The sequence below is a fragment of the Molothrus ater genome, chromosome 2, assembly GCF_012460135.2.
Source record: "Molothrus ater isolate BHLD 08-10-18 breed brown headed cowbird chromosome 2, BPBGC_Mater_1.1, whole genome shotgun sequence".
Classification (NCBI taxonomy): Eukaryota; Metazoa; Chordata; class Aves; order Passeriformes; family Icteridae; genus Molothrus; species Molothrus ater.
Genome location: NC_050479.2, coordinates 71,371,393 through 71,392,808, shown reverse-complemented (window position 1 = coordinate 71,392,808; position 21,416 = coordinate 71,371,393). Strand labels below are relative to the sequence as shown.

Sequence of the window (21,416 nt, the reverse complement as noted above, 5' to 3'; positions counted from 1 at the left end):
ATTATAATTTTTGATATCTCTATGTGGATGTCTATTTCCCCCTCTTTAATACTTCAAAATTACTGTTTCTACTTGGATCAAGCTACAGTAATTAGTTAGAGTAACAGAAAATTATGGCACAGGGAAGTGAGAGTATGCAGTTCTCTAGTTTATTTCCAAAAGCATTATTCAAATAGAAAAAAAATCACTACCAGCATAGTGAACTGAATTTGTTTGCATATTTACTCCCTCAAAAAGAGTTATTTACAGCTGTTCTTGCAACTGGTTGCAATTGTTACACAGTGGAAAAATGATAGAAAAACTTCACTGGTGATTGCGCAAACACAAGCTTTTTTTTTTTTTCCATTTCACAGTCCTTTAGTATTTGCAGTTGTCTATATAGCTTTATGCAAAAGGAAATTGCAAGAATTGGAAACCAAGTTCTTGAATAAACTTTATACATTTTCAACAATCTGCTTCTGCTTTTGTATTCAAATGAAACACAGCTTAAATGAATGTTTTCATTTTTAAAACAAAATTGTTTATACAAGACTAAGAATGTGAAATGTACTTTATTTAAAAATGTGAACACAATTCTTGGTCCCAGCTAAAAATGTACTTAGCAGAATTTAGAAAATGCTTTACAATTAGGTTTCATTGGACATCTAGAATTCATTTGTCTTAATCAGTAGTGGGTGAAAGTAAACAAAGAAATTACTGCAGTGCTACTGAATTAATCGTCCAGAAAACAAACCAAAGAAAAAATAAACAGTTTTGATCAAAATTCATTGACAAAATCCTTCATGTGTCAAAAAAAATGTGTGTCTTCTTCAAATGAAAGCATTTAATTTGGCTGCCAGGTTTAGTTATTTTTAAACTATCAGTTCTTCCTTTGTTCCCCAGGACCAATCCAGCCTTTCTCAAAGGGTTTAGAGCCAGCAACAGGAAATCTCAAAGGTGGTACAACATTCCTCTACTTTAATTGGAGCAATTACAATAGATTTAATTATAGCCTTTTTTAAAGCAACCCAAGTATACCAGTTCCAAGTGAATGCAGTCCTTGTAGTAAATTTTAAACCCTATTTCACAAATCATTACAGTAACTTTACTGATAATGATTTGAGTACAAATATTGTAAAACTGCATTTTTTACACAATAAACCATTTATTCTTCTGGTAGTCAGCTACACAAAAATCTATGTCCTTAACAAAAAACAACAACAAAAACAAAACAGAACAAAACCACTAACAAACAAAAGATATTTTTTCTTGTCACTAATTGTTGAGGCAAGTGTCCTGTGCTTTTTAGAATAGCTGTGTAACATTTCATTGTTTGAGAGAAAAGCTTTTAAAGCACAAGATAGTAACAAGACTATCAAGGCTTATTCCAACTGCAGTTCCTTAGATTTAAGCTGCTCTGTGTATAGTTGAATCAGCTTCCTAGACCACTGACTTTTTATTAAACTACTCAACTGTAATTTTGGGAGACAAGAACTGAAGCTGCTTTTCCTAGATAAACTGGTGGTACCTGTGGAAGGCAAGAGATAGACCTGAATGAAAAGATATTTTCTCCAGTGAGAAGTCATTTAATGTGCAGAATTACTTGCTAAATGTATTTTTGTGGAACCTACATGCTAACATTTACTTCTACAGATCCTTAGTACAGAATCATCACATCCTAACTGTTCTTAGCCTCCATACCTGTCTTAGACACATTGTCAAGTCTCCCAGCTGAGCCAAAAGGAAGAATCAATTAAGCCTTTTATTTATTTGTTTTTATTTTTAATCAGGAATTAAATGGCACTTACAAAATCATGTTCTGTCAGACCATGGATTCCTGGTCTCGCAAAGCCTCTTTATTTATGTTAGCTGTTACAGTGAGTTAAACAAATAAGAAACTAAGAGACTTCCAACTGAGACACCTCTCTTGCCTGTCCCTCTGCAGTCATCTGTAAATTTTATTGTTAGTTTCAATTCAGGAATAACAGAATTAATTCATTCATTCTCTGTGCCATTCCAGTTTTCTTTCTCAACTTGGCTCAGACTTTATAATTGTTTCAGACCATTAGCTTCTTAAGAACTGGGACTATTTTCTTTCTCAGTGTCAGTGCTCAACAGAATATACAAACTAAACAAAATTAAAGTTAGAATAGTTTAGTGATTCTGCACAGCCATTTTAACAGTTCATAATAATAATACTGGTAAGGCAACATAAGCTGCTTATAAAACACAGTTATACACTTAGAAGATTTTCTTCCTCAAGAGCTCACATTAAAACAGGAAAGTGTTCATGGGTGCTCCTGTCACACTTTTGCATGCTTCCATGAGACCATATGTTTTAGCTTCATTTAAAATGAGAAGCATGAAAACTGTTTCAAGTATTTTGCATGGCCTGAAGACTATTCATCTGACTTAATGCACAAAGCAAGAACCACAAAGGAATCTATTTTAAAAATATAGGAAATTACCTAAACTGATTTATTTCATGGCAGACCAAGTTTTGTGTTTTACTTACATGCTATTTATTGCAAAAAAACCAGCAAAATGTATAATTTGTTTGAGAAAACTGCAAACATATGTCATTGCAAAAAAAAAAAAGGCAAGTTAACTTTTCAATAGTATTTTAATATTTGTACAATTATTTAGAATTAATCAAAAAAAGATTGTGTATTTACCTATATAAAAGCTTCAAATAATAGGTAAAGTTAGCTTACATTATAAAACCAAAACACATCGGACTGAAATATTTGTTTGCATTTTTCTTTATTAAATTTATGGCACTTAATTTAATAGCAAAAATAATAATAATAGGTCTCCACAATCAGAAGCAGTATCATTTTCCAACTGTCACATTTCTTTGAGATCAAGGCCTTTATAATTTACTCAAAACTGAGGCAGACCTCATTGTGATTTTTTGTTTTTGTATTACAACACTATCACAGCTATATCAGCTGTATCAGCAAGCTTGCTGTTGTTTATTTTCCTTTGTATTCTGTAAGTTAAATTGCAGTTTCACTGTGCTGTCAAGTAGACAATGTAACAGCATGCCACTGGAAAATGTTTGAATTTATGTTTAATGTGGCTGATCCAGCAAAAAAAAAAAATCCTTTCATTTAACATTATCCTTCCATTTTTTATTTTTAAAAATTTTTTTACAAAAAGCTAATGTTGAACATACATGTTGAGCATGACATTACCAAAAGTATTACAAACTATAAAAGAAAAAGTGTGAACTAATAATCAGATTTCTCAAGGGCTGTAGTGAATAACAAAATAAAACCAGCATTACATTGCAGCACCTTTAAACATGTAACAAAAAACAGTGCTCTGTGTACACCAAAAATAAGTTACTGAACTGTACTATTACCAATGTTTGTGGAAAAATATATATATATGTACACACACAAAGGCACACACGCAAGGGAAAAAAAGGAACTCAAGCATTTAGGCGTCTGAAAACTTGAGTTTTGGTGTTCCAAAAAAAAGTCTTAAAACACCATATAATAATTCTGTTCACAGATTTTATATCATCCACATGCTTTTTCATTAGACAAAAGATGACAGACTCTAAAAGAAAAAGTAAATTAAATACTTAATTATTTTATAATAAAGTAAATGCAATCAATGCATGACATGATGTGGCATGTTAAATCAAGTATCATTATTCAGCATTTAAAATAACTGTACCAATTTACATGTACTAAACTATCCTTTGAATGTTTACAGTGTGATGCTGCAGCAAATTTATAATCAGATCCAGCTGATAAGAGTATTACTATGGGTGACATGAATGTCCACAGAACACAAAAGAATACAGATAATACTTTGGAGCAGTTTCTCCAAAGTTATTTTAACTTCCATCCCATTTCCCATTTCATTGTATGTCCAGTCTTAAGATTAGTACATTGAAAACTGACATTAACCTTTCAGAAACATTACATTAAATGAAATAAATCTAATAAGGAGTTACAATTACAGGCTTTATCTAACAGAAAGCTAAGCTTTGGTTATATAAAGTGCAGTTCAATAATATGCCAATTAATCACAATGTTGTGCATACATCTAATTTTTGCAGCTCGATTTCCTTGCAAATTCTAAAAAATATTCAGGTTTTACAGTTTGCTTAACAGCAGGCTCAGTTAAGAAAAAAAATCCCATTTAAGGAAATTTTAGTTCTAGGTACCTCGGTACAATCCACTTTTGTGCATGACACTTCTAAACTGCTTGGCACCATGCAACCTCTTGGATGTTCTATAATCTGCACGATTGCATTTGTATGCCACCACTTGAAACACCTAGTTCTTGATAAAACAGTTCCCTTACCTCTTCAAATAATTTATACTTTTTGTTGTATGAAGTTTTCAAGTTTTATTATGATGCAAGCAGTACATTCCATCACTCTCATAGCAACTTCTGAAGTAAACCTATCATTGGGAATCTGTGGAAAAGGAAGTAAGTCAGGATACCTAGTTTTTAAGCTATCTACTCCATAAGCCTCCAATGTCTGAACGTCATTTGAAAGTCCTTCAAGTTGCTGACTGTACTCCTCTATTTTTTGTGCAAGGGCTGCTGGTTTTATGTCTTTGTCTGACTTGCCCTTCACAGCGTAGTCAGCTGCAATCAAGGCTAGTTTAGTAGAAAGGTAGCACTTAAAGCACACCCATTCATTGGCATTTTTATGAAGGTCGTTCCGTGCAGCTGAGAAGTTGGCTCGGGCCTGCCTAAGCCATCGACGTGCCTCCACAGGATTGCCAACGGACCTGAACGTAGGGGGGACGAAAAAGCGCTGGGAGTAAGAGGGCCCTGTGGAGGAGGGACACTTTTCTTTATACTGCTGTCTTTCAGATTTGTGGCTTGTTGCTTCCTGATTCCATGAAGTGTAAAATCTCTGAAATGAAAATTTATCTGACTGAAATCGAGAAGCAGAAGATGAAAATGGTCTCCTTGAGGCTCTGTCCATATTTTGATCCATAAAGGCCTGTTTTTCCATCCTGTTAATCTCATTCTGCAAATGTTTGAAAACCTCATTTGCTATATCAAGATTCTCTGCATTTTTATCTGGGTGCCATTTAAGATACAGCCTCCTAATAATCTTTTTTCTTTCCGATTCTGGAAGCTTCCAAGCCTGTTCAATCACAGATGTCACTTCTTTTAAAATTTCTGGCAACGAGTTTGACTTTATCTTTTTTGGAGAGTGGTGTTTTGAGGACATTGTTTTGTGGCTCTCTCTACCAGTGAAGATAGGTGGAATTGCCCTCGGTCCATGTGCTGGAAATTCTGTAGGACTGGTTGGGGTAGAAGGTGTGCTATCCCTCCCTTGAGAGCTTTCCTCTGGTCTGGAAAATTTGTACAAGTCAAGGGAGCTCACTATTTTATATTCACTATATCCAATATCAATCTGGTAAATCTTCCCTAGAAAACTGGGGCTTTCATCATCTTCTCTTTCTACTTCTTGCACAATGATTGCATAGGTGTAAGTAGGCTGATATGATCCATATATATCACCACCTTCAGAATCAACAAGGTAACCAACATATTCACCAGGATAAAATACATTCATTGGATCCATTAGAAGTGTATAGTGAATTTCAGCTGGTATAGGAGTGCCAGGTGTTGGTAGTTCAAGTTTTGATGGCTCAGAAGAGTCATACTTCACGCCTAAGCTGTCAAGCTTCTCACTGATCCGATAAATATCATTACAACCCAGCATGGCAATTAAATATGAGGTATCAGAAATCAGGTTGTCAGTTGCAGATTTTAAGGTCATGGCTAATGCTAAGAGGAAATTTATGTCCTTGCTGTCAGAATGCTGTATGTAAAGCAATATTACTGCATTTCCATATCTCTTCAAGAAAGCAAATGTTTCACTTTTGCTGTGGGGAATAGGAGCAAACCCTTTAACTCTTAATGTTGTTTGCAACTTCTCAAAACAGGAAACTTTCAAACCTTCTCGCAAAGCTTTGCAAAGTCTTATTGCTTTTTCCTCGTTAGCCAGGAAAGCATTGTCATTTTCATGCTTCATAATCCTAATGAGTCCTGTGATGAACTGCTCTGAAGACAACAGTAACTGTAACCTTCCCTGCAAAGAACATAACGCTCCAAACTGACAAATTTTGGGCGACTCCTCATCTAACTGTTCTTCAAGTATACTGCTAAGTAAGCGAGGCCTCAGCTTCTGAGGGAATAACATTATCAATTTAGTGTGAAAGCCATGGTCTTTGCCTAAGTAACACTGGCTGAGATCAACAAGCATCTGCACACCAATGTTACCTTGGATTCTGCTTTTGTAGTGGGGTGCATCATCAAAAACTAAGATACTAGACTTTACCAACCTACCATCTTGACTGGGAAGGTAAAGGGCAAAATCTCTCATATTCTCAAGGTCATTCCTAACCTTTACAGAATCATTCTGAAGACTTTTGAACAGGCCTGAAACTACTCTTTTAACTGTACGCATTTCATTGGGATCCAATTGCTTTCCTTCCGAGCTCTTATATATGCGACCTAGAACTTCAACATACTGCTTTGTTGAAATTATGTCTTCAGTGCCCAAATGTTTAAATAACTGATGGAAAGTACCAAGTTCTAAAGGAAGCTTGTAAAGATAAGGTTTAAAATCAGATTCATACTCAAGGTTTATTACCACCTCCTCAGGCTTAAGGAGCTTCCAACCTTCTTCCACCATTACAAAAGAAACTCCTCGAAGCTGAAAGCGGAATTCCCTCTTCTCTGTACTAAGAAACTCATAAATGCTTCTTAGGACCTTGGCCCTAGTTTTCACCATGTCCTCATCCAAAGTTGTTATATTGCATATGTTCCTGCAGTTATTGATAACTTTGTCCAGAGGAGGGTCCAAATTAACATTCAGCATGGCTAAAACTTGCTCAAGCTGTTCTTGTGCACCAAGACTACTCCCCTCTTGTTCTTTGATGCTTAAAGGTGTTGCTTTCTCAGGAAGAATAGGACACGATGTCCACAGCAACTGCAACACGTCGGTCTGCTTGAATTTAGGGTTCACCTGTGCCCCATTGAATCGTATAAGTGGAAGAGTTCCGTTAACTTCTTGATACTGAGGATGAAATCTCACAAATTCTGCTGGAGCTCGCTCAGGGCACAGAAAAGGAATTAAAGACAATTCTTTCAGAAAATTTCCTGAAAAAAGGTCAGCTCTTTCTTGAAATATATGATGGAGGAGAACGTCAACAGTATTCTGTAGTGTTTCTTTAGACCAGTTTTCCGTATTTGCTCGCATGCTGATTTCCTTAGCAAACTGCAGTAACTGCTGCTGTGAAATGTTGAATTTCAAACCGATATGTCGCAGAAAAGTTACCCACGATGGAAGGAACACCGCTTGATTTTTTGGTTTTGTAAGTTGCTCTAGCTTCTTAAAAAAATCTTGAGGTATAAAGAATTTTTCAGGCAGCATAACTTCAAAGACTTTTACAGTCCTGTCATAAAAGAACTTGGCAGGTTTTAACCTATTGCTTGCATCATGAATGATCAAAATGCTTTCAAGCTTTTCAAACAGCTGTTCTTTCATTTCTGAAGTTTCCTCAATGCTAGTTAGCCTATTCTTTAAGTAGATCAAATGTTCTAATTTTGCATCGTAAGACAGACTTTCAATTTTTGGCAAAAGATGTTTCAAGTACACTTCAAGATCATCCACAGAGACACAGCCAAGCATAGTATACAAATCTTTCAAATGAACCTTCTCCTCAAGAAAAGCCGATGAAGTTGACTGTGTCCATCTGTCTACTTCTACTGATGGGATGCTTTTTGTGAGGACATAGCACGTCCCATATTTTGCAATGCTGATGTATCGGCCACTGATTGATTTGTAACACGGAAGAGACTTTAAAATTTTAATGTCATCCTGAGATGTCAAATGACATAAGTTGCAATTGAAGTACATTAGGAGAGCCTCAAAGTCACTTTCTGCTAACTTTTCAGTCTTGAAAGTTGATGTCTGTACCATATATTGTATGGCTTTCAGAATGCTGGAGGGATTATCTATGTTTGCTGTACGTCCCGACAACAAAGGCACTAAAGCACTGTCTTTGGAGCAGATTTTGTTCAATGCCAGCTGAATGCAACCCGTTTTCATTAAAGCATGGAAGACTTTATCACTCTGGGCATTTGGAAAGACAGCTATGTGCATGATGCTGAGTGGCAGCAAGACATCACACTCTGGCACAACCAGATGATTGGCTGAGACAGTAAACTTTACACCTGGGAGCAAAGTCCAGTCCTTCAAAGTTTCAATAACACCATCAAATTTTGCTTGTGTATCTTCTTGCTCTTCCTTAATATTTAGAGACTCGCTGATAAAATGCCAAGCACTTTTAAGCCAAGATTCACTTGCAAAGTTTTCCTTCCATTTCATACAATTTTTAGTTCTATACTCTCTCGGCAGCACAGATGATAACAATTCAGCAAAACTTCTGATATCAAAGACTTTTGCTACTTCACTGCTGAGCAGAATATTGTTGTATCTCAAATACAATGTGTTCATAAAGAGATCCTTCCGTGATGGAATCAATTCATGGTATGTTGTCAAGAACTTCGGTCGCTTTGAATCAAAAACTTGCAAAACATTGTCCAGAGTAATGAGGAGTGGCAAACCCTCAATTTGGATTTCATTTTCTTCTGCATCTTTGAAACAGTAGTCAACCAGGAGTTTGAGGCTATGGAACAGTTTCAAATTTGTCTGCTGAAGACGACAGGGTAACTTTCCAATGTGGCAATTAGAGTCTGGAAAAGAAAATGTCATCAAAAACAATCGCACATCAGCAGGTGTCACATAGGTGACAGGAATATCTGCATCTACCAAGCAGTGGTAGAGATTTGCAGTCTCATCACAGTTGTATACCAAATTAAATCCAATTTCTAAGAGTAAATGCTTTAGTCTGTAAACATTTTCAGCCACTGTCTTCCGTGTTGTGATGTTGTATTCTGTATTTTTGAGGTGCTGCAATTCATCTTGTAGTAAATTGTCAAAGAATGGTCTGCCTTTGTTCACAGCAGACATGTTAACCCATGTGATGATAACAGCAGAATGTAAATCAGAACCATCAACATTTGGAGCTCTCATAACAGGTAAAAGACGCTTCAAATCTTCATAAATGCAACTGTAAACTGCTTTCACTAAGCAATACCAGTCTGGCTGAATATCAAGTCTATTAACTGGGAAAAAGGATAAAAACTTTTTTAAAGTGTCTTTCACAGCATGAATAGGTGTGTTTTGCAGCACTGATACTGTAGGGTCAGTGCCTGGAAAATACCTCTTCTTCAGCTGAATCAGCAGCTCAACATAGGCTGGTGCTATCAGCGCTGTCATTAGACTACTATTCCAGTCACTTCTTACTCCAACACCATTATCATCACGCCACAGATTTCTTCTTGCAGAGTCCAGAGCAAAGTGTCCATTCACATGGAAAGGTAATCCAGTTTCTAATGATAAGGGTAAGAAACAGAATGCTCTGTGGGGTTTTTTGTAATTGTGAGTAATGCAAGCTGCTACTCCACCACGAGGGAAAAGAGTAATGTCCTCATTCTTGTGGGCTGAGACCACACTTTTGGATACCTTTTCCATGGCAGAAAAGCCTGACCTGTTACAAATTAACCAAGTGGTGAGATTTCCTTCAGAGTCTTCAGTATCCATTGTGTAAGTAATCTGCTGTACAGGTATTTCACTTAGCTGGTTCTTTTTAGTTACACTGTCGATCACAGATGCATGGAATTGCTTTCGTTTCAGTCTGTCTCCATCAGTGATTTTGCCTTGTACAGAATACAGGACATTCAGTGCTCCTGTTGTTTTTTCTATCTCACAAATAGAAATTTTTTCCATATGGTTCAAAAACATTAGGAGTTCTGCTCCATCTGTACGCAGCTTATCCAAAAGATTTTGGACCATTCTATCTGAGCACGGAACTGACGAAATTTCTGATACTTTTGCCATTTCTCCATTTCGAAGAGGAAACCTAAACATCGTACAACTGTCCAGTTTAAAGTGATTTCCTAAGTAGAGATCCAGTACATCTGAGAACTGTGTTCTGAAATCTGCATCTAAATCTCTAAACATGCGGCCAGGACTTGTTGATGTTGAACCTGGTGCATATCTCGCATGAGGGTCAAAGATGCAAAGTATATCGTTGCCAGACAGGAAAGAAGGGCAATCCGTAATGTGATAAACAGAATTGAAACCTATACCGTATTGCCCAGTTTTACAGGGATTCCCTACTTTTGTACCTTTTCCAAGGTTCTGGATTCCCCGAATATCATCTTCTGTAAAAGGCTGATTGTTGTAAACACAGAGTGCTGGTCCTTGAAGTGGTGCCCATTTCTCATCAAATATTCTATCGGCTGGATGCTGTCTAGGATCAAACACAAAACAGATCTCTGTAGCTTTTGCATCATCTGCATTCTGAAGGAGTTCTTTCAGCATTTCTTTTTCTGAAGGGTAAGCATTCAGAATGCTTTTAATTCTACTAGTCAATTTTTCTTTCTGGCCAAACTCTGTTCCAAGGGTAGTAAAACAGATATTAGATGCATATCTTTCTAAAGCTTTATGGCGTTTTGGTATTGCTCCAAGCTTCACTGCAACTTCTCTTGGAATATCGCCATGACAATATTTAACAGTTGTGTCTTTAACTTTTATCCACGGACAGTCATTGTAACACAAAGATTTTGCAGGCAGAAGTGCAAGACGAGTATCTGGCAACAATATCTCACCATACTTTTTCTCACAAAATTCCTGCTTCTTCTCTCTAATGAGGCCCCATATTCCTTCACTAATTATTCTCCTGCAGAGCTGAAAGCTGTCTTCTGTTAGTTGTTTGGTCCCTCTCTCCTGATTTATTGATTCCAGAACTACAGCAAAGTCTTCAACTGTGAAAGCCTGTCTTACACCCACACTTTCAAACAGCTCACGGAAACTATTTTTGTATTTGTTAGGCAATTGATAGAGATAGGGTGCTGCCTCAAAATTCAAATGAAAAGACACTTTTGATGGATCAGCATACACATTCTCAACCAAAATAAAACTACAGTTTGTTAGCTGTTCAATTATCATGGCTTTTGTTGATTCACTCTCTAACATCGCTTCATGCAGGTATTTGTAACAAGCATTAGTGATGTTTTCTTGATACAATGTAATTCCATCAAACGACTTTGCAACTTCTTCTAACTGATTTATGACTAAATTAACAGCTGGTTTCTTAAGTAAACCCAAAAATTCTTTGACAGCTAATGACAAAGTACCACAACCTTTAAAAGAGTGGGAATTTTCATTAAGAATTGGTTGTATGAGGCAAACTATATCTTGATGATCAGCAGTGAAAAGATCATTTGCTGAAAACATCGCTTCAGGCTGAAAATCACTGCCTTTCCAGTGCAGTGAGAAGCCCGCTGGTTTGCTAAGGAAAGGAAGGAAAGGAATGTTTTGACATTTTGCAGCAAATTCTTTAGCTCTAGGATCTCTAGATTTTAATTTTTCATCAATAAGACTCAATATAATGCTGCTCCTGAGACAAGCTGAAGCATGATCAGTCTTGTTAATTTCAGCTACTGACTCTGCACGTTCTATCAGATCTTCCCATAAGATATCATCTTTAGCCATTCCCAACTGCACAAGTTTAACCAAAATAACAGGGTTAAGATAATCCTGAGTGGTACCATAAGGAAATCTTCCGTCCTCAGCATCATACAACTTTGCAACTCTTCCTTCAGGATGGATCAGTCGTGATGGTGTAACTAATGAATGTCCATCCAATGAACAGGGAATACATGGAGTAGCACGAAGAATTCCTGAGAACTCCTCAAGTTTTTCATTGAGAACATAGCGCATCAGAGGATCACGTAGCTCTGGATCAATCTCCTGAATGTTAGGGAAAAATACCTCAGAAAAGAACTGTTTCTCAGAGAAAGTGTTCTCCGATAATATGTATTTGCATCCCGCTTCTTCAAATCCTGTCCTTACCCAGGATGGAAGATCTACAGCACACAGATTTTTGGAGCCAGTTTTTTTAAGGTACTTCAGAAAGATCTTGAAGGCTGACGGCCCAACGTCTGGCCGTTTCAGTATGGAGTCATCTAAAAACCTTACATTCTTCATGGAAACCCAAGATGAACCATCAGAAAACACTTTGATCCCTTCCTTGCTTTTCATATGAGCTATGTCCTCATAAAACCCTTGACAAATAACAGAAAAATCATCGTGAACTGAATCAGGATCTGGCCACACTGCACAGTAACTGTAGTCAACTAGCTCACCATTGATTGCCATGTCACGTAAGACACAAAGGGCTTCTATGTAGGCTTTTACAATAACATGCCTCATGAATACTGTATTCCATCTTCCTTTTGTGTCTGTTTTCCAGATTTCTTTCCGATTTGAAGTAACTGCAAAGCAGCCATTTATGTGGAGAGGTAAGCCTGTTTTTATTCGCAGAGGTAAATAGCAGAATACTTCACCTATGTTGTTACAATTAGGTTTCACAATCCATTTTTGATCCTGGGTTTCAGACAGCAACACTCCTACACCACCACAGGGAACTAGGCCTAGTCTTCGTCCACTTTCATGCAAAGAAAATTTCAAAGCATCTCCAACATCCATGCAAGAACATATAAGCCATGTTGTTGAATCTACTGTTTTCTGTGGCAATTCATCACCTGATCTTTTCGTCTGTCCTGATTTAGCCATTTCAAAGAAAGCAGCTGGATCTTCTTCGGTACCTCTGAAAAGTGGAGACTGTAAATCAGCAATCCGCCTGAACACATGGTGAAATTCCTCTACCACTATCTGCAGGATACATGATGACTTTGGTGTTTCTGTGGGAAGCTTTTTAGTACTGCTGCTGCACACCTTCATGAGTTTAGCTGCTTCCTTTAAAACACTTACATTTGGTGCACTCAAGGCTTTGGAAGAACACAGATTTTTTCTGATAGTGACAACATCTTGTGCCACGCTGGGATCATCTGCTTCAATTTTCAAGTATTTCAAAACCATTGAATTTACACTCTGAGCAAATATTATCAGTCTGTGACCGCAAATGCTAAATTCATCCACAAGAGAGTAAATGTCTGCTGTATTGTAGGATGCACTGCTGACTTCACTCACTTTAGCTTCCTGCTGAGTCCTAAAGGACAGCCTGAAAAGTGTCCCTTTGTAGCTATAGGGAGATTCTACTGTCAGTGGTAGCTGGCAACCAAAAACTCCTATAAATGGCTTAAACTGATTTGGAAATTTTCGCAGTCTCTTCTGTTGCTTACTCCAGTTGATTTTGATGCCAGGGTTAGATTTATCTCTGATATGCTTACTTATGTGGTTGACATTTGGATCAAACATAATCATGAATTCCCGGCTCAAAATAATAGGAACATCAGTGATATGATAAACAGAATTGAATCCCAGTCCAAATTTTCCTACTTTGTCAACTTCACTCCTTTTTAGAGACTCTCCTAATCGAGTTATATTTAGGAAATCAGAGTCGGAAAACTCAGAATTATTGAATGACCACAAAGCTGGACCATGACATGCTGCCATTCCTGGATCCAGAAGGTTCTCTCTTATATCCATATTTCTTCTCATGTCAATCAGGAAATTACATTCCGTTGCATTAGCATCATCAGCATTTTGAAGAAGCTCCTTAAAGATATCTGAAATGGAAGGGTATTCTTCCAATATGTTTTTAATTCTCACAGTCAGAGGCTCTCTTTGCCCAGATTGCTCAAACCCCATATTTTCTGGATTAATCAATCTTGTGCTAAGGCATGGGACATTTAACCACTCAGCGGTTTTCATTGGTATGTCTTCGTGCACCAAAATTATGGGTTCAACAGAATCCTCAAGCAGATCGTTTAAGTCATCAACTTTGATGTCACAGTAACAGCACTCATGAATTGGCTTCATTGCAAGTTTATAAGGAAGTTTGCCACTGTACAGTGGCATGGGTGTATGCAGACTCGCGGGGATCTGATTGCTGTACAGCCATCTTATGATGCTCAACATAATGTGCAGGCTTTGCTTACTCTCTTGTTCCGAGAGAGACTGCTCACTCTTCAGATATATTTTCTGAATGACCATAGAAACATGGTCTGGCGTTAACTCCTCAATTGAACCACAACATTTAAACAACTGGTGAAACTTTGCCATAGTTTTTGGAACATAATGTAGATAAGGCTGGAGATCAAGATCAGGAACTGATTTTATAACTGCTTGTGTGAGGGAACAAAATGTTTTACCTGTCCAAACCCAGGGAAATTTCAGGGCTTTAAAAGCTTCTTTCCCTTCTTCTAGATGATCATGCATAAATCCATAAATCTCAAGCAAGATATGCTGAAATTGATAATAGTCTTCATCACTGAAGGTTTTAGAACTATGCCAATCAACTACCACCTTGAAATGTTTCAAGACTGCTTTTATGCTGGGCTTGGTGGGGATGCCAAGTGCTTTCTCTATATCCAACAGTACATTTTCCACAAGAGGAACTGAGGAACCAACTAAAATTGCATGTGATATATCACACATTTCTGGCGGTGAACACAGATTACAGTGATCTCCTTTCCAAACCAAGGACCCTGGATAATTTGGAGGCCTCTCCTTACTTGCAGGAATCCATTTTATCTTTTTCATTGCAGCTTTTGTTTCAGATGATTGAAGCAGCATATGGTTTTTGTTCAAAATTGTTAAGAGAGTTCTAGCTTTTCTTAATAGCAAATCATGATTGGTGTTAGAGTCAGCATGCAAACTTTCAATTTTTTTTGCCACTCTCAAGATATCATTTTCGTCAAGATTTGCTTCATTTTTTAAGCCTATTTGTCTTAGTGAATGAAGAATATCTGAGGATGTAAAAATAACAGGGGGGAAGCAACTTTCCTCCTCAGCATAAAACAAATACTGCAGAAGTTCTACTTCAGGATCAAAGAGTTCGTTTGCTGACATTATCTTTTCCGGTGAGATCCGAATAAACTTTAGTGGTGTCAGCCAATCTATCACATCTGTATTCTCATTTTTCAGAAAAGTCAGATTTTCAAGAACCCATTGCATGATCTGTGCTGTTTCATCATATGAATAAAAATCACTTCTTATGTCTTCTATAACAAACTTCAAGCAGTCTGTGCTCTTTAGCTGTTCTGTTTTCAGCAAATTAGCTAAGCGAATAGTTGCTTCATCACTGCTGTCAATTATTGGAACAGAAAACCTTAGACCAGGAGGAATTTTGGCAGTGTGGTGTAAAACCTTACTACCTTTTAGGCCAGTAAAAACAGGGACACTTTCATCAGACGATTTTTCAATTTTTTTAAATATTAGCAATTCCTGAATAATTCTCTTCTCTTTTTCATTTGCATCTGTTAAACTAGCTAAGAATGCCCTAAGAGCATCTTTATGTGTCGGTGGGAATGACGCAACCTGATTGCATAATTTCTGTAAGGACATTTTTTCCATTATTTGTAAAACAGCACTTGGCAATGGTGGATGCACATACTTTTTTATAAGTGGATGTTGGATAGAAATATCCAGTTTCTTAAGTACAACTCCACCAATTTTCTGAATAATATCAGCTAAATATTCTGGGAGCTGAGTGTCAGATTCATCTTCCAGAATGATGGGTGATGGATTCCTTAATCTAACCAGTTCCACCGATGTTTGATTTTCCTCCAGCAGTGTCTTGGGGATAAGCGGCATTTCATCAAACACACTCAAGTCATGAGAAAAATGTATGTATAGATTCTTCCAGACCATCTTCAGCCAGGAAACTGATGGGTGCTTTTTTTCTTCCAGGCCTGGATACCACTGTACAACCACATCTCTCCCAGGCCACACGCTGTTCATAATTTCTTTAATGAGCCGGGCAAACCTTTCTGGGTTCAGGAGCTGCAGCTGAGTGCATGGCCTCCCTGAAATTACAGCAAAAGGGAAAAGCTGTGAAAATCACAGAGCAGAGTTACTTAGCAAATGGCTTCAGGGGACAAAGAAAAAAGAAAACAGGAAAAAAAGTCTAATATGTACCCTGTATTTTGTAGAAAAAAAAAGTTTGTTAACCAGGACTGCAGATACCAGCTTCCTTTACTTTCAGGAGTTAATTAAAAGAAAATACATTCCATATTAGTATGAAAATATAAACAATTTGAAAATTATCAGTATGTTATTATATTTGTTAGTTTAACACAAACGTTCTCAGGCAAATATAGCAACTAGAGATTTAGAACTGAACTACAAATTATTTTTTTTTAGTTAATTCTTTACCCAACTTATTTGCCTAGTGGTAAATAAAAATCTAATCCTTTATTTGTCTGTAGCTGGAAATGTTAAATAGATTTGAAAGATTATTTATTAGATATAGCAAAGTGGTTGGGGTGCAGCTGCTCTTACAATGAAAACTGACAATAAATAAGACTCAGGTAGGAAGTGCTGAAACTAAGTCTATATGTTTATTCTTATTACTGATATACTATATATATATTCTTATTACTGATGTTCTCACTAAAAGAAATATGTCTTTACACTCATGTCTTAATTATCATTGGGAAAGTTTATACTTAAAAACTACAGAACTTCTGGAAGTAAAACAGCACAGAATAAAAAAATATCACTACCTCCCAATGCATCAGAAATGATGACAGAAGTGAAATAATGACAGAAGTGAAAGCAAGACATCTTTTTGAATTTCAGATCTTTGATCACACATCTAGTTAACATTACTATCTTCTTGAAGGCAACAGTCCAAATAAAGATTGAGAGCAGTTATAGACATCCTTCAGAAAAAAATCTTTTTTCTTTCACTTAATGCCTACAGAGCTACAGACTGATAGCTCTATTGAACACAAAAACAGGTAAACACATCAGCCCTGTAAAAGTGAGGAAAACTTGTGGAAAGGGCCCATGGAAGATAAGAATCTACTTAAAAGCTCAACTTAAACCCCATTGTTTTAATTTGAGAAGTTAAAAATATGGGTTTTAAAAAAGAGGAGGATTACCTCCTCTTTCTAGAAAGACTAGAAATCTTCCTGCAGGTAAAATTATTAAATATATATAAATAAACCAACAAAGATATTGATAATTTCCATGTAACATAATCACAAGGTTTTCTTCATCAATATGCATTTTCCCCTCAACTGTATTTAGAAATATTTTTCTAATTATGTTAGTTGTTATGTCTTGGCAGCACTATTTGGCAAGTTTTTTTACAAGAAAGCTGGGGCAATGAGAAAAGCTAATCACCAAATTCACACAAATATCAAGCTTCAATCCAAACCAGTACATCTTCAATTAATAACCATACCTGAAAATCCCCACAGAAGCTGTTGGGCTAGAATATAATCAAATCCATTTTTAGAAAACAGCCTGTGAACTACATATTAAGACACTAAGTATAGAAACAGTTACTAACTAGACAAATACAGTTCACATTTTAGGAGAGTAAAAGTCAGATCTGTTTGCCTTTGAACAGCACAATAAAAACAATTGCATCCCATCTCAAAGAAATATTATAAAAAGTTTCTATTTCTACAATTGTAGCAGAAATCTCTCTGATGTAATTTCTACAGCTACATAAATAAAATTTTTGACAGATTAAGATTTCTACACCTGTCAAAACCCCCTCTAATACTTATTATTTATAGTTACATACAAATTTTATGGTAGTGCAGTTGTACAATTACGCAGAATCATTGAGTGAAGACTAATTTATGAGGAGGAAGAATGAAAAGTAGGACACCTTAATCTTGTAAAGGATTATCTAATACTATTTAATAATTCTGAGAACATTTAGAAGAATATTTGCCATATTTATTTACAAAAATATATTCTTCTAATGAATGGGAGGCATACTACCAAGAACAAGTCCCTAGAAAAATATCATCCAAATTGCCAGAATAAGAGAGAGACTTAAATGCAATAAAAAGCAAGACTTAAATGTGACCCAGAATTTCCCCAGTAACTAAAAGGAGTAGAAATACTTCATTGCAGTTCTGAGACCAAGCCTGCAAGGGAAGAAATGTCCTAGAACTCAGCAAGGGACTGGTTTAATAACATACAGGGGTTTTTCTGTTTCTGTCACCTCTGTGTTTTCTGTTTAAGATGTATTCAAGCACATACTGTATTTTGTTTTGGTTGTTTTGCTCTGTTTTTTAATTTAAGCCTGCTTTTAGACCGCTTTGTGACATTCACTCAGAGGAAATTGTCTAGGAAAGTACATTTCAAAAATCAGCTCAAGGTTTCATCACACAGAACAGCCATTTTTCAATACTAACATTGCTGTCTTACAGGAAACCTTCATCCATCTAACTCACTGTCGTTGTCTTGATACTTATATATCCATTCCTTAAAAGGTACTATTAAACAGTAGCTCCTTTTGGTTCTATACTAGATCACAAACATTCCCTGTACTTTACATCCTGCTTAAAAATAGCATGGAGGGAAATTAACAGTAGAGAAAAAAAAAATTAAGCATATTCTAGTGCATTAACAGACACAGCATCCATCATGTAATATGCTGATAGGACTTTGAAAATTCTGCTTTTTAAAAAAAGGGTTTTCTTTGTAATAATTTCAAACTTGATGTCCTTCATATTCAATAAAGTCATGGATTTAATGTATTCAATACATTTTATATTAAATATTTACATGTTTTACTCTATGCAAAAAGTTAATAGATTATTTTATTTTTTCCTAGGTGCTTTGCTATAGTTTAAAAATTTATCATCTTGCCTCAGGATTACCTTATTTTTCTTTTGTGTTTGATAATGAAGGAATGATCAAAACATGGAGAAAGGAGGAGCCTTAGAACTCAACAAAAGAATAATAAAGAGGAAAGATTTAAAGGATCGAAGAGGAAAAAAGGTCAAAACATAGAAGAAACAGGGACTAAATGACTGAAGATCATAATAAAGGATAGAAAGAAAAACAAATCAAGACTGTGAATAACATCGTGAGACTAAGAAAGAATTCTGATGAATCAAGTAATTGAAAACAAAAAAAGATACAAGAATCTTTTCCTGAAAAGTACATTTTCTAGACATTGAAGAACCACTTACTTTTAAATAGTATTAATATATGGTGAACTAAAAAGTGGCTTGATTTGTGAATTGTGTTTACATGAAAATATTTCTGAGATTTAGGCTTCAAATTTCTCAATCAAATGGTAAACACAAGGGTGGAAAGGTAAGTGCAGATAAACTTTGAGAAGAATAGGTACCAGAAAAAAAATTATGAAGACAGTTAAACATAGACATATCTTATCTATAGATAGAACAAACTCCTTCACCATGTCTTTTGATCATGACTGGGAGTATTTCAGTAGGTCCACACTGACATAACCATAAACCATGAATTAAGAATCAGGGAACACATGATGAAATTATTTGATCTACAGTATTCATGAGCTAGATGCTTAAACTGATTTAACCTGGTTTAAAACAAATGTACTGAAGTGATCACTTGCAACTGAGAGTTAAAAGATGATCCACAGTACTGAAACCATGCCACACCTATTGCATATGCAAATACTATAAATATAAAACAGAATTAAGACTGTCTTAGGTGGAAGAATACTATTTGAATAAAATTCTTCATCCTTGAATACATTTTACTAAATGTTATCACAAATTTTAATCTTTCTTCCTTTGCCTTTTTGTTCATTTATAATTTTCATTTATAATTTTCATTTGTGTCATTTCAATTATTCAATGAAGTCTATCATATCTTAATGGGTTTTTTTTAGATTACTGTCTTATTTATGGGAAGTCAACTTCCAGAGACATTACTTTAAACTTGGGATTAGAGCTAGTCTGCTTGAACCATTAAAAGTTCTGTAAGAAAATACAAAAGACACATTACCTCGGCTTTTGGCGGCTTCTTTCAAAGAAGCAAGGACCTCAGGCTTCAGGTCATCAGAGAGTAACCTTCCCTCCAGGCCAGGAAAGAGTGATCTAGCACACCATGAAAAAAGAGAAAAAGAATAAAAAAAAGGCCCCCCACACTTAAGCAAAGCCTCATTTAATTGTGTTACTGTATAGACATCACCAGCTTGGTAACCATCATGTTAGAACAGAGTAGCATGCAAAGCAATCGTGCATATGCAGACTAGGGCTTTCAATGAGTATTTTCTGACAAATAAAAAAGCTATACATTTAGAAGCAGAGAGTAGTAAGAAAGTACTTTTTCCAACTACTTTTCAAAGCAAGTCTAAGGAAGTTTTCTTTGATAGAAAAACTGGGATTAAAAAACTACTTTCACCTATTTGTACTCTAACAAAAAAAAAATAGCACCTACTATTCTATGTCTCAGAATTCTGCTTGAAAAGTTTACATAAACTACAACACATAATTCTAGAATGTCACACAGACCTGTGGATTTGAAAAGATCTGCAGATTTCAGAAGATCTGCGGTCAATACTTAAAATTATTGTGCCAAGAGTCAGTCTCATCCTCCCCATCTCTTACTTTGGCACTTAAAACTAAATCAGCTTTCAGGGCTTTGGTCTTTGTGAAATCAAAAATAAATATCCAGTTTAATTCTGATTGCAGGTGTGTTCATTAGACATAAACCAACACAGAATCTTGTTCTTCCACAGTTAGTAGAAAGAAAATTTCAAAGAGCTCATTTTACCTTCTTAGCAGGCTCCAAATTTGAATAAGAACCAATCTCCTGAACTGAAAGGGTTTTGAAACATCTAACATGCATAATTTATCATACTTAAAACATTAGAATTAAAGATACTTGATGTAGGCAAGAATAGAGGCAAAGAAAGCATTACTATTTGAAATTCCTGTTTCATCACCACTAGCAAGGAGCTTTATGCCTGTTAAAATATGCTTTTGTATCACTTTCACAAGGCTAATCAAACCAGGTCAATTACCAATGGAGCATGAACTGAATAAGAAATATTGGTATCCTTAAGTTTCAAAAAAAGTATCTTATGACTAGTCTGAAGCAGGGCTCTAATTTGTTATTCTCATCATGGGAATGTTTTCTGTATTAATATACTTGCTGAGCTTCTGGAAGGATTAACAAAATGAAAGAACAACAAAAGATAAATAATCTCACAGTAGATGCTAAAAAACTTTTTTTTAAGAAAAAGACACTAGAATCATAAGCCCCAAGTAGCTTTAATCCCTTGACAAATAATCTGAATCATTTAGAACAAAAAAAGATTATGGGTCTTTGTATATGGGTTTAAATTTATGGAGCTCCTGGAGTGGGTCCAGCAGAGGGCTACAAAGATGATCAAGGCATTGGAGTAGCTCTCTTATGAGGAAAGGCTGAGGAAGCTGGGCCTCATGAGCCTCAAGAGGAGACAGCTGAGAGAGGACCTCATCCATGTCTGTATGTATCTGAAGGGAGGGTGACATGAGGGTGGAGCCAGGCTCTTTTTTATGGTGCCAAGGATTCAGGCAATAGGACAAGAGGCAATGGGCAGAAACTGATGCACAGGAAT

At 36.1% G+C, this 21,416-nt stretch overlaps 1 protein-coding gene across 1 annotated transcript in view; it reads right to left on the bottom strand.

The window, feature by feature from the left end:
- Window positions 1–127: 127 nt before the first annotated feature.
- Window positions 128–21,416, bottom strand: part of SACS (sacsin molecular chaperone) — a 57,979-nt gene continuing 36,690 nt past the window's right edge. Inside the window, exons 9-10 of the mRNA XM_036404158.2 lie at window positions 19,817–19,908; window positions 128–15,876 (exon numbers count right to left, since the gene is read on the bottom strand). Coding sequence (XP_036260051.1) covers window positions 4,316–15,876; window positions 19,817–19,908 — 11,653 coding nt within the window. The 3' untranslated portion in view covers window positions 128–4,315. The remainder of the gene's footprint in view (window positions 15,877–19,816; window positions 19,909–21,416) is intronic.